Source organism: Lottia gigantea (assembly GCF_000327385.1).
Source record: "Lottia gigantea unplaced genomic scaffold LOTGIsca_43, whole genome shotgun sequence".
NCBI classification, from domain to species: Eukaryota; Metazoa; Mollusca; class Gastropoda; family Lottiidae; genus Lottia; species Lottia gigantea.
The window spans coordinates 1,370,164-1,383,518 of NW_008709504.1; the positions used below are offsets into that span (position 1 = coordinate 1,370,164).

The 13,355-nt window shown below is 33.2% G+C and overlaps 1 protein-coding gene across 1 annotated transcript; it reads right to left on the reverse strand.

The window, feature by feature from the left end:
• Window positions 1–300: 300 nt before the first annotated feature.
• LOTGIDRAFT_164104 (hypothetical protein) lies at window positions 301–8,822 on the reverse strand (the record flags this gene model as incomplete). The annotated part of the gene is made up of 3 exons (XM_009060588.1): window positions 301–880; window positions 8,464–8,650; window positions 8,732–8,822. The coding sequence occupies 3 exons, from the start codon at window positions 8,820–8,822 to the stop codon at window positions 301–303; spliced, it is 858 nt and encodes a 285-aa protein (XP_009058836.1).
• Window positions 8,823–13,355: the final 4,533 nt, after the last annotated feature.

Consider the following 13,355-nt stretch of genomic DNA (forward strand, 5'->3'; position numbering starts at 1 on the left):
ATTCATATTTACTCCTATTTTGAAAATATCTTCTTGGTGAGCTGATAGATCAAAACAGAAGATTAGATGATTAAGTGTAAAATCTACATATTCAAACTGAGGTGGATTTCCAAATAATTCACACATGTTTCTATACAATTCATTATAATCCTTTGTGGTTGGATTAATTGTTAAAGATTGGTTAGGATAATAATCATTGTTTAATCTTACTTTCTTGATTTTGGTTCAGTGTCACTCTGAAGACATTATTGTTATTCGTCTGAGAGTCTGGTAAGTTCTTGAAACCAACCATTAAATATCTTACTGGTTTAATAGTATATAAAGTTGGAGATTCGTTATTTCTAAACTCGCATTTGAAGCATTCTCTCCAAAGAATATCTTATCATCATTGATTTCTCTTTGTAGATGAATTATATATGGTAATCCTATGGAAACCTTTCTGTGTTCCAACAGACCGAATAATGGATATAACTTCCAATTTATGTAATTATCCCAACTATCATTATCAACGGTATTGTTGTACTGAAGTACTCGTTTTTCGAATCCATGATTAGCTGCTTGTCCTACTCTTTCTATTGTGTTTCGAGCAATAACTCTCATTCCAGCTTCATCTGCATCATTTCTTACCGGTTCTTTTAAAACACTTCCATCACCAACATCGGGTATCCAGCCTGAAACTGAATCGAAGTCTTTAGGATATAAAACTGTTTTCAACATTGTATCAAATTCCCCAGGGTGTTTAATGGTTTCTATAGGATTTGAACCAGCTTCCAAAACCAACTTGGTAAATAAAGATGGAAAGAAATTGTTTTCTAACGTTGTATTAGTTTGTGGACCTCGATTTTCATTGGGAGTTCCATCTTTTATTTTGAAATCGCATCTGAAATAAGCATCAGAAATTGATGGAATGTAGGATATGGATGTCTTTTTTTGGGAGCTTACATATAGAAAGCTCATATACAACTAAGGTCACACATTTAAATTATTTTTTATTTCCTGAAATGCACGAAATAAGCTTGATAATATGCCATTTTTTTTTTTTTTTTTTGAAGCTGTAAATGACATATTGCATAATATTCAAACAAGTGATTTGGAGCCTGTAGAACTTATTTGTGGACCGATTTACCTCAAGTTTTCTTTTTTTTATGCCCTTTGTAAATTAGATATATCAAAGGCAATAGAAAAATTCAAAATAAAACTGCATCATTCAAAATTTTGGAATCACTTGAGAATTCCTGTTTCTCAAAATCACTGTTGGCAATCCTGTTACCAATGTGATTCACAAATGCAGACAAAATAATTTGAATCACCTAAGAAGAAAAAATTCAAACCGTAAGTGAGGCATGAACAGTTACCTAAGAGTGGCACATTCTCGTTAACATGAATGGCATAAAACAATATCTGACATTATTAAATTGTGTGTGTGTTTCAAATGTTGACAGTGTAAGTAATGAATTGTAGGGTTTTCACTTGTTTGAACTTGTAGCTCAGGGATTGAGTATTTTCAGGTAATCTTGGTTATGAAACTGCAGGTGTTAAAAGTACCGTAATGCGAATTTATCACATATTTTAGAAGGAAAATGGATGATCCGTCGGTCCGCCCACAATTACTCCTAAACACTCTACAAGACACAATTTTTTGTTTTGACAAAACTTGGTGTGAGTACTCGTAATCACCCAAGGATGAACCCTATTGAAAATCAGAAGAATCAAAATAATTTATTATGAGTTATTGCCCTTGTTATTGAAAACACTATTTTAGCCTGTAAAAACTCTGTAAGGGACAATTCTTGATGGATTTTGTAGAAACTTGATGTGAAACTTGGTGTGAATGTTCGTCACCCAAAGATGAACCCTATTGAAAATCAGAAGAATCGAAAAATATTTAGTATGAGTTATTGCCCTTGTTCTTGAAAATGCGTTCAATTTTTAGCTCTGAAACAATCTAGAAGGCATTATTGTTGACGAATTTTGACGAAACTTGGTGTGAGTGTTAATTATCATCCAATGATGAACCCTATTGAAAATCAAAAAAATCGAAAAATGTTTCATAGGAGATATTGACCTTTTTCTTAAAAACGCTTTCAAATTTTATCTCTTAAACACTAAAAGGCATGATTCTTGCTGGATTTTGACAAAACTTGGTTTTATTATTCAAGTACTGTGCTGAAGGTTGAATATTTGCCTGCTAGAACTAAAAATTGAACACATTTTCAAGATCAATGGCAATAACTCATACTCAATATTATTCAGTATCGCCCTAAAGAGTTCAAAAAGGTGTATAACTGAATGTTGAATATTTTATACTAGTAATTGTTACTATACTGCTAAATATTTTTATTCAAAATCAAAGCTGCCAGTGGGCGTATATTACCTTTCCTGGAAAGCTACCTTTATTTATTGTGGATGAAAATATTTAGAAATAGAAAACATTGGCACTGGTTGATCGCCAGTATTGTTTAGTCTCTACCTTGGAGGTCGATCAATCAAAGCTTTCCTCGTTTTGTTTAGACTAAAGAGCAAATTTTGAAGGGATGTTCGTTTCAAAAAATTAATTAGAGTAAGAATTAGCCAAACTCATAATTGGAAAACATTGACAAAAATGTCCGATGGAAAGTGTAGCATTTAGCCTCCACCTTGAATTTGCAGATTAGAAGGAAAGTGAAATAAATAACAACTATCTGCAAAGTGAAGTCATCAGTGCATGATCAGTTGTTTGAGTAACCAAGAGGTCATAAAAAGTTATGATATCATTATTGTAACAGTCATTTACTTTTTATAGGCCCACATGAAATGGGGGGCGTAAATTGTCGTCACCAATGTCCATCGGTCCGTTAGTCCGTTAGTCAGTCGGTCTGTCCATCCACATGCTCGTAAACACTCTACAAGGCACAATTCTTGACTGATTTCGACGAAGCTTGGTATGGTTGTTTTTAATCACCCAAGGATGAACCTTATTGAAAATCAGAAAGATCAAAAAATAATTAGTATGAGTTATTTCCCTTGTTCTTGAAAACGCGTTCAGTTTTAGCTTGTAAACCCTCTAGAAGGCACAATTCTTGACGGATTTTAACGAAACTTGGTGTGAGTGTTTGTAATCACCCAATGATAAACCCTATCGAAAATCAGAAAAATTGAAAAATATTTAGTATGAGTTATTGCCCTTGATCTTGAAAACGCATTGAACTTTTACCTCGTAAAAACTCCTGAAGGCACAAATCTTGACGGATTTGATGAAACTTAGGATGAGTGTAAGTAATCACCCAAGGATGAACCCTATTGAAAATCAGAATAATCGAAAAATAATTAGTATGAGTAACCAAAATTAACAGAAACCAGTATGACACTGAGATCAGAAACACTCCGAACTTTAGACATACCGAAATGTAATAAAACTGCTATGATGAGAACATTTCAATATACAGCTTCTTTACTTTGGAATTCATTACCACAAACTGTAAAACATAATCCTTCTTTATATACATTTAAACAAGAACTGAAGAAGTTTGTTCTTACTGACAATACTGATTAATATTATTGATTTCATAGTATTTATAACCAGTCCTTTTGTTTTTCTCGTCATTTCATTTTACTTAAAAAACTTAAACCATTATATATATCAAATAAGAAACACAGTGTTTATATTTTTCACCACATCCGTGATGCATTGTAAATGTATATATGTTTTATGAAATTTTCTGTATTTTTATTATATACTTAGTATACAATTCGCAGTTTCGTGGGAAAACATAGTGGTTGCATTTTCATATTTCTTTCCTCATTCATGTTACATTGTAAATGTATATATGTTTTATGTTATTTTCTGTGGTTTTATTCTTTCTGTAATCTTGTATATGATTTGTAGTTTAGTGGGACCTATTGAAAATTAGACTTCTGTCTAAATCGGTTGCCAAATAAAGTTATAATTATTGCCCTTGTTCTTGAAAACGCGTTCAATTTTTTAGCTCATAAATGCTCTAGAAGGTTCAGTGGGGAACCAAACTCGCGAGTTGTTGTTTCTTGATGTAGATGTCGGACGGCTATTGCGGTCCCGCAACAATGGCTGATCAAGTAAATGGACGAAGCGTGATTATGGTCTATGGGACTTAACTAAACTGAGAAAGGAATTGAAATCTAGAGTGGGAAAGTGTCTGGAAGAAAGAGGGATTTAATCGAAAGGTTCGTAAGGTTCTTTGATTATTTTTAGCATCCGTTAACTAGATAAGTTTAGATCAATAAGTCCGCTGTCAAAAAGCGAAAGTAGTTAAAAATGACAAGAGTCTTCGACAGTTCCACTCCTTCGCAGTTGCGGAGTGTGAATTGAAAGACAATCTAGTGACTAGATTAGTAGTAGACTATTCGATGGCGGTAGTTTGATTGATCTAGGCCTTACCATTTTCCAATTTCAATTTAATCCTTTGGAATTGTGGATAACCCTGTGATGATAATGGGCAGTTCAATTCATGTAAGATGGTAGTTCTTGGCCCTACCGTTTTCCTATTATAATTTAATCCTTTCTCAGTTTCTAGGGTTAGAAAGTTCTTGAAAAAAATTATCATAATGTTTTACTTTTTAGGCTAGAATTTTTTGACAGAAATAAAGATATTGAACATGAAAAATTTAAAAATGAATATTCAATGGAAATTCCTAATTATGATCTCTACAAAGACATTAATACTGATAATTTTCATTACTGAAGTTAGAATCTATCCTGTGTTACCATGAACAATTTTAAAAGAAACTTGATGACGACTCAAAGAAACTTTATACCAATCGTTTTCTGAGAATAGCATCTACTGACAGTTTATATTTTGTCAAATCCGAATGTCATGCAGAAATGAAGAAGGAAGTTTCGTATCACATTGACATAGATGGCATTATAGCTGAATCCCTGTGTGAGTTTGCTGCTGGAAATGTACCCACTATATGTAAGGCAACTGATAGAACAATCCTTTCTAAGTCCATGACTGAACCTTTCCAAGACATACAAGCTGCTCCTCTTATCCATGGAAAGAAGTTTGAAAAAATTGCTATTGACGAGTTTGTTAAACAAACACAGGATACAGTCGACCAATGCCGAACATTTGTTTGTAAAGGTAGTCCGTTTCTAGCTTCCTCACCGGACGGATTGATGAATAAAGTGATTGAGGTGAAGTGTCCATATTCATCTAAAGACATGCATTAATACAGACACTGTACCATATCTGAAATTTTGCGAGACTAATCAAAAGTATTATCTTTCAGAAAATCATGACTATTCTTTTCAAGTTCATTTTCATTGTTAACACTCTTAAAGATTAAAGATATGAAATTCAAAACTATCAACAAGAATGACACTTTTATTCAAAGAATGGTACAGAAATTAACTTTGTTTTATAAAAATCACTTTTTTATTTCAACGATTATTATAAATAAGCTTATTCATTTTAAATTGGTTAGAAATAGCTTTACTCAAATGAAAAATCATGTTCACAATGTCAAGCTATGAGAAACTGTGTAATTTTACATCGACTGCAATAGCCATATACTGTATCAAGCAATGCAGCAATTTGATTGGATTGTATTACAGAAACATAGTCTGTCCATTTCATACACATGTACTTGTGTATAGATTCTAACAAATTGTACATCAGAATATTGTGTAAATAAATAGTTTATTATCATTTAGCCTGACAAATCAGGTCCTACCAATTTCTATAATATATACAAACAAGTTTGTAAAATAGCTGGTAATGACTTTATGGACTCTTAAAGTTCAACTTTGTATAGATACAAAATTTTGTACCATTCCAATTTTCATTCAGACATCTGTGTTTTCTTTAATTCCACTTCAACTAAGAGCTCTATGATCTCAATATCGTAAAAGCTGTTAAAAATATCTTGGGTCCTTTGCGTTGATGTCTCAAAGGAAGTGTGGCTGTAACCATAAAAAAAAAAAAAATAGGTATAAGTAGAAGGTTACGTGTAAAGATGAACAAGCACATGTCATTTGTGTTCTCAGCAGCAATAATTTTCTATATACACAAACGCAACCAGTTGTAAACAAATACATGTTAAAAAGCATTATGGGAATGGATGTCCAGAAGTACATCTGTCCATAACATGTGACCCCAATACCACTCACAGAAAGAGAGCATGAGAAAAACAATACGTTTGAGTTTTTTTGCCATTGTTTGGACATAACAATCACATCCGATTCTGATAAAACTTGTTGTGATCATTGGAATTCATAAGTTGTAACTTGACACATTTTCGATGAATGGTTTTTGAGTTATTGCCCTTGACTTTGTTAAAACGCGTCAAAATTTGTTAAAAATAGTTCGTGACCAGGATTGAAGCTACAGTTTTCAACCGATACTGATGAAACTTGGTGAATTGATAAGATCTCGGACAAGTTCTAACAAGAGATATTTTTGATGAAAATTTTTTGAGTTATTGCCCTTGACTTTATAAACACGCGTCAAATGTTGTTTTTTGCCCTTGATTAGAGCTGTGTGATTAAATTGTTTGTTGTATTTGGTTGCGGGGAAGGGGGCGTATGTTACCTTGCATCGCAAGCTATCTTTTATTACAGCCTTTACCCAGAAATCTAACAGGAATAACATGAAAAAAAGAAAAGATACAAGCAGAACAGAATAAAAATAATTTCCAAAAAATTCAGATTCAGGGCTTCTCCTAAAGTTTTGTTTTGTCAAAATATCCCTATACAGTTCTATGATGTAAATAAGACTCAGTCACTGAGTCTGACCGTAGCCACACTAGTGTCAAGTGGCTTCCGAAGAATATAGACATATCACAATGACAAATATTTCAAACATTAGAAAGAAAACCTATCTAATAAAGCAAATGAAAACACTTGCCAGAGGATGTAAATTCGACGAAATCTCTGCAAACTACGCTGGACCCACAACGCATCTCCCTTCAGTGATTTCTGACTTTTCACAGCCACAATCCACTTCTTTCGAAGCTTCTTGTCGATTTGTGACAAATACCCTCCTCTATTTGAACATCCAGGAACAAACAACAAGTTTTAGGTATGCTGTAATCTGAGTTCTGTAGCTGTCAAACAATATTACCAAAGGCTCAGTCGACTTCAGGGACCCTAGTCGTTGGCGCCTTCTTCAGGGGCAGATTTTGACGAAACTTGGTGTGACTGTTTTGTTGTCACTTATGAACCCTATAGAAAATCAGAAAAATCGAAAAATAATTGATATGAGTTATCGCCCTTGTTCTTGAAAATGCATTCAATTTGTAGCACGTAAACACTCTAGAAAGCACAATTCTTGATGGATTTTGACGTAACTTGGTATGAGTGTATGTAATCACACAAGGATGAACTCGTGCAGTTAAACTAACAGCCAAAATTAGCGAAAACCGTACTGATTTCCTTGATACGACAGTATTTAAGGACACTGACACTCACCAAATTTTGTTTAAATCCTCTTTTCACCCTAAACATACATTTTCGGGAGTTATTAAGTGCCAGATATTACAGTTTTACCAAATTTGCACACAAGAAGAAGGCTTCAAGGAGGAATGCTCTCTTGTTTTTAAAGAATTGCAGAAACATGGTTGTACTAAATGGTTCCTTCCGAAGATAAAGAATTTAACGATTTGTGAAATGAAAGCCAAGTTAGATGTCCCTACCACGATTGACCTCTCTGCAAATACCACACCCTATTTCAAAACTTCTTGCTCGTTTGACCTGCGCATTTTATAACTCAACTCGTTTTTTCACCAACACCTCAAATAATGCCAAATTTCCAATAACAAATTACACCTATTGGAAAAATTCATGAACCAAACGATATCCCAACAAGAACCTACAGACTTTTTTGAGAAAATTTCTGGATAAACAAATTGAAAACAATACAGTCAAATGGTCTTAATTTCCAAGTGGATTATCAAATTATTCCATTTGTTGTGCTTTTCAGTGGCACAGCTTGCCAAGCCATACCAATTATCAATGAACTATACAAGGAACTCCAACAAAATATCCCTGATATATTTCAAAAAGATTTAGTTATTGCTTTTAAACGGAATGAGAATCTTAATATAAGTCCATAGTAGACTTAAACCCATAGCTCAATAGAACTTTATTATCAATATATGTAATTAGATATATATATATGTTTTTTACAGACTATTAGTTCCTGTCCATTTTATTTTAAAGGATTTATGCCAAGTTGCTCTTTTACGTATGAAATATTTCAGATAAACTGTCATTATTGCATTTGTATCGATTTTACTGGAAAAAAATATTTTTATTTAGCACTTTTTTCCATTTAAAAAGGCTAATTTAGCGCTTCTCAAATTATGCATATTTTCCGCCACTACTTGGGAATCTTCGGTTGATGACATCATACGAGACATATGTTCTGATGCCGCCATTGAATCATAAGCAAAACTTTCACACAACTTAATTTTCATATTATGTACTGTGTGGCATTGACCAGTACTTACTCGGAAATTGGCTCATTGTCATCTATGGGTCCGTCAACTTCAACAAACTCCATTAGCGATACCGGTACATCTAGAACATCTCTATTGAGACAATTTGCCCTGAACCCGGAATGTTGACAAATGTATGGCTGCATCTCCTTCAGAGCTTTATGTTCTATGTCATTAACCTCTTTACAGCAAAGGCTCTCTGTATTTCATCACGATTGCCACATTCAATCAATTTTTACGGAAATACAGACTGAGTCTAGTCTCTGACGTCCAGACTAACCCCATCTACGTCGAAGCTGTACGTAGGCAAATAGAGACTGGATGGTAGAGGCTACGTATTCACTAGGTGACCTTTTGACCCTCACCGCCATATTAACACTGACGTTATGTGATGATAATAATAGGCCTTCTATGATATGTAGATATATCCAATATGCTTATTTCTTTTTCATTTTCTTTTGAAATGGATATCAATGCGCTACTGCAATGTTAATTATCATTGCTTTCAACCTGATAGTTTATGATGACGACTGTTTAAACTCTATCCAGTTACTGTAGTACAGATTCGGGCGTTTGTAGAAAAAGAATCGGTTTCGTCTTCTGAGAAATCGGAATTGTCAGAGCTTCCAGAGCTATCAGAATATTTTAGTACTGATCGTTTGTCTTCCACTAGCGGCTCAAACTGATATGGCTGGATATTTAGGTAGAAATTATTGGATTCCATGGCAGTAATGAAAGTGAAAGATCGATGTATGCAAGGCTTCAACTATAGACGGCAGGCTTCCAGTCTATCGAGTGTCGTCTATGACGTCATAGATCAGCTGACTGCTTGCCTAATTAACTCTTGACTTGGTAAAAATGCATCAAATTTGGCTTGTTGTGCCAATAGGGACTAAAGTTTTGATCTGATCTTGATGAAAATTGGTATGATATATTGATGAAACCTTGGTCAAGTTCGAAATTGGTAATAATCAGATGAAGGGTTATTGCCCTTGACTTAGTAAAAGCGTCAAATTTAGCTCGTAGACACGCTAGAGACTTCAGCTTTAACCAATCTTGATTAAAGCTTGGTATGGATGTATATATTGATGAGATCTCGATCAAGATTGAAATTGGTAATAATTGAAAGAACAGTTTTAGAGCTATTGCTTTTCATTTTGATGAATTGTTTTTGAGGTTTTGCTTTGACTTTTGATTATTTGAAAATTCATTATTAAGCCACTAAAGACTTTGTTATCTAACAGCTGGGCATATTTTATCTTGTCTGGCAAGCTATCTTAAACCATCTTAATAAAACTAGGTAGGCATGTATATATTGATAAGTCAAGTTCGAAATTGAAAATACATTATACTCTGCGTAATCCGACATACACTAGTACCGCAAAACAATGTCGGATTAGCTAGAGTGTCGGAGTACTCAGAGTTGCAACATTTTTTAACATGTGCCACATGTTATTATTTATAGCTCAGTGACCCACATTCTACAGACGGTACCTTTCTAATAACAAGACGATAATAAAAGACAAATCAGTTGTAAACGTTACTATTATATAATTGTTCATATTTTGAGCTACTGTACATACGCCTTTTATTGGAATTGTCGGTTTAAATTCTTCTTTACGTTTTAAAATGCTGCATATTGTTGTTCAACATAAACCAAATTTCATAGCTAAATATTTCTGTGAAGAATGCAGCACTTTTTCATCATCTACAATAATTTGCTGTTTCATATCCAGAGACACATCAGTACAGGCATGCTTTGCAGGACGAAAATTGTTAGCTTGAGAATTTTGATAAAATGTGAAACAAAGAATGATCAAGTTGCATATATTTCTGTTTTATGTTCGGTGTAATGAATTATACGAGTACCAATACCATTTGATCTAAAGGCAATAACCTTGATCTTGAAACGAGGTCATTGGCAATGATTAATCAGCAGAATTTCAGCTATCTTTTGTTTTCATGTGATTTGATTTGATCCGGATTATCAATAAATTGGCGATAAGTGATTAAGATGAGTAGATATCCATTATACAGATTTTTCTGAGTGTCGGGACCACTGATTAGTGTCGTAATTTGGAATACACAGAGTTTTTTAAACTAGCCTAAGAAGCAAATCAATTGGGATCAGAAAATGTCCCCTTGCACTTGATCTGTATAGATCAATAGGACTACAGTATTCGTCCAATTTTTATCAATTTTGAAATATATATGTAAAACTATGAAACCTTGTTCATGTTTGAATTTCATGATAAAGTGTTTTTGAGGAATTGCCTTAATTTAAACAATATCTTTAAGATTATGAGACTTTAATAAAAGTAGTAAGAAGACACGTTTTAAGATTGTCTAAAGTATTTTGATAGCTTTCGTCATCATCATCTACTTCATCAGATGAAATCTGAGTGAATTATGAGTTATAATTTCTAACAGTTCGTGAAAATTGCCAGCAAGCTATCTTTTGAATGTATACCCACATTCTAATGGGAACTATGTTTGGAATTATGAATGTTTTATAAAGGATTATGGAGTTTCAACTCACTGAAATTATGTTAAATTGAATTGTGAAAGTTATAGAGGCCATAGTTCTTTTCTGATTTTTATGTTTTTTTATATATTGTCGTTTCCCCTGTCCATCGGTGTGTCTGTCAACATTTCTTGTGGACACAATAAAGACTACAGTTGTCATTTGATTGTAATGAAACTTGGTGTGATCATTGGGATGGATAAGATGGTGGTCAACTTAGAATTTGATGATTTTTTGATGAACGGATTTTTAGTTATTACCCTTGACTAAGTAAAATCGCTACAGTTTATATCCAATCTTTGTAATCATGTATATATTGATAAGATCTTCATCAAGTATGAATTAGGCTCATTTTGAAAGAAAGGACTTTGAGCTATTGCCCTTGACTTAGTAAAATACATCAAATTTGACTTGTAAACACGATGAGCGCTACATTTTTTTCCCGAACTTTATGGAACTTGGTATGCAGGTATAAATTAATGAGATCTCAGTAAAGTTCAAATTTGTCTATGTAGATGAGACCTTTTTATTGAATTTTATGATATGTTATTATATATCTTTGAAAATTTCAGACACAAGAGGAGTGTGATAATTCAATGCTTCTGGGTTATTACTAGTGATTTGAAAAGATTTGTGGAAAAACTCAGCATAACTGACCCTAAATTGATGAGATATTCAGGGTTTTTGAACTACAAATGAATAATGAAGATCTTCAATATATTATATATTTTTGGTCGAAAAAGGTTTAGTTATCATCTCTGACAGTTGCCAGTATCTTTATAAAATTGGTGTGTAGGTTTATATCCACAAGATCAGATTTGGGTACAATGTAATAAAATAATGATAACAGAGTTTAAACCCGTGATATATTGAACTTATGTTAAATGTGGCATTTATTCAAACGTTTTTTGTGTCTATAAACACACTTCTTCAGGGAGTCCAAAACCAACACAATTAAGAAAGTAAATGACAAATAAAAATTATGACGTCGTGGTTACTCAAACAACTATCTGCAAAGTGAACTCATCAATGAATGATGTAAAACGATAAGATAGCTTGCCAGGCAAAGTAATATACGCCCACTGGCAGTTGTGATTTTGAATAAAAATATTTAGCAATACAGTAACAATCACCAGTATGAAATATTAAACCTTCAGTCATACACTTCTTTTGAACTCTTTAGGGCGATACTGAATAATATTGAGTATGAGTTATTGCCCTTGTTCTTGTTTAGCTAGTAGACCTTTCAATATGTTCGCAAGGGGATTCCCCATTCAACTGTTGGTTCTAAATCCCAGTTGAATGATGGTGGTAGAATTACCTTCGAAATAAATTCATTATCGAATTGGCTACTTCTTTCCGATGCTTATTTCAGATGTGATTTCAAAATTAAAGATGGAACTCCCAATGAAAATCGTGTACCACAAACAAATACAACGTTAGAAAACAATTTCTTTCCATCTTTATTTAGCAAGATGGTTTTGAAAGCTGGTTCAAATCCAATAGAAACTATCAAACACCCTGGGGAATTTGATACAATGTTGAAAACAGTTTTATATCCTTAAGACTTCTCAGGTTGGATACCCGATGTTGATGATGGAAGTGTTTTAAAAGAACCGGTAAGAAATCTTGCAAATGATGCCGATTTCAGAGTGGGAGATGTTGCTTGAAACACAATAGAAACAGTAGCACTAGCAGCTAATCATGGATTTGAAAAACGAGTTCTTCAGTATAATAATGTTGTTGAGAATAATAGGTGGGGTAATTACGTAAATTGGAAATTATATCCTTTATGCGATCTGTTGGAATACAGAGAAGTTTCCTTAGGGTTACCATATAAAATTCATCTACAAAGAGAAATCAACGATGATAAGATATTCTTTGGAGAGAATGCTTCAGATGCAAGATTAAAAATAACGCATCTCCAACTTTTCATACCTGTAATAACACCATCAATTGAAGTAGAAACGAGAATATTCAACTCATTAACTAAAGATATTGAAATAGCTTTTCTTCATCGTAATACGGTAGGTAGCATGACTTTAACTGGAGAATCCACCACATGGCCAATTACTAACACTATTAAACCAGCAAGATATTTAATGTTTGGTTTTCAAGAATTTACCAGATTCTCAAACGAATAACAATAATATCTTTAGAGTGGCAATGAACCAAACTCAAGATCCTTTAATCCATAAAGTTCAAGTAAGATTAAACAACGATAATTATGCTAACTAACCTTTAACAATTAATCCAACCATAAAGGATTATAATGAATTGTATAGAAACTATAAAAACATGTGTGAATTATTTGGAAATCCACCTCAGTTTGAATATGTAGATTTTGCACTTAATCATCTAATCTTCTGTTTTGATCTAT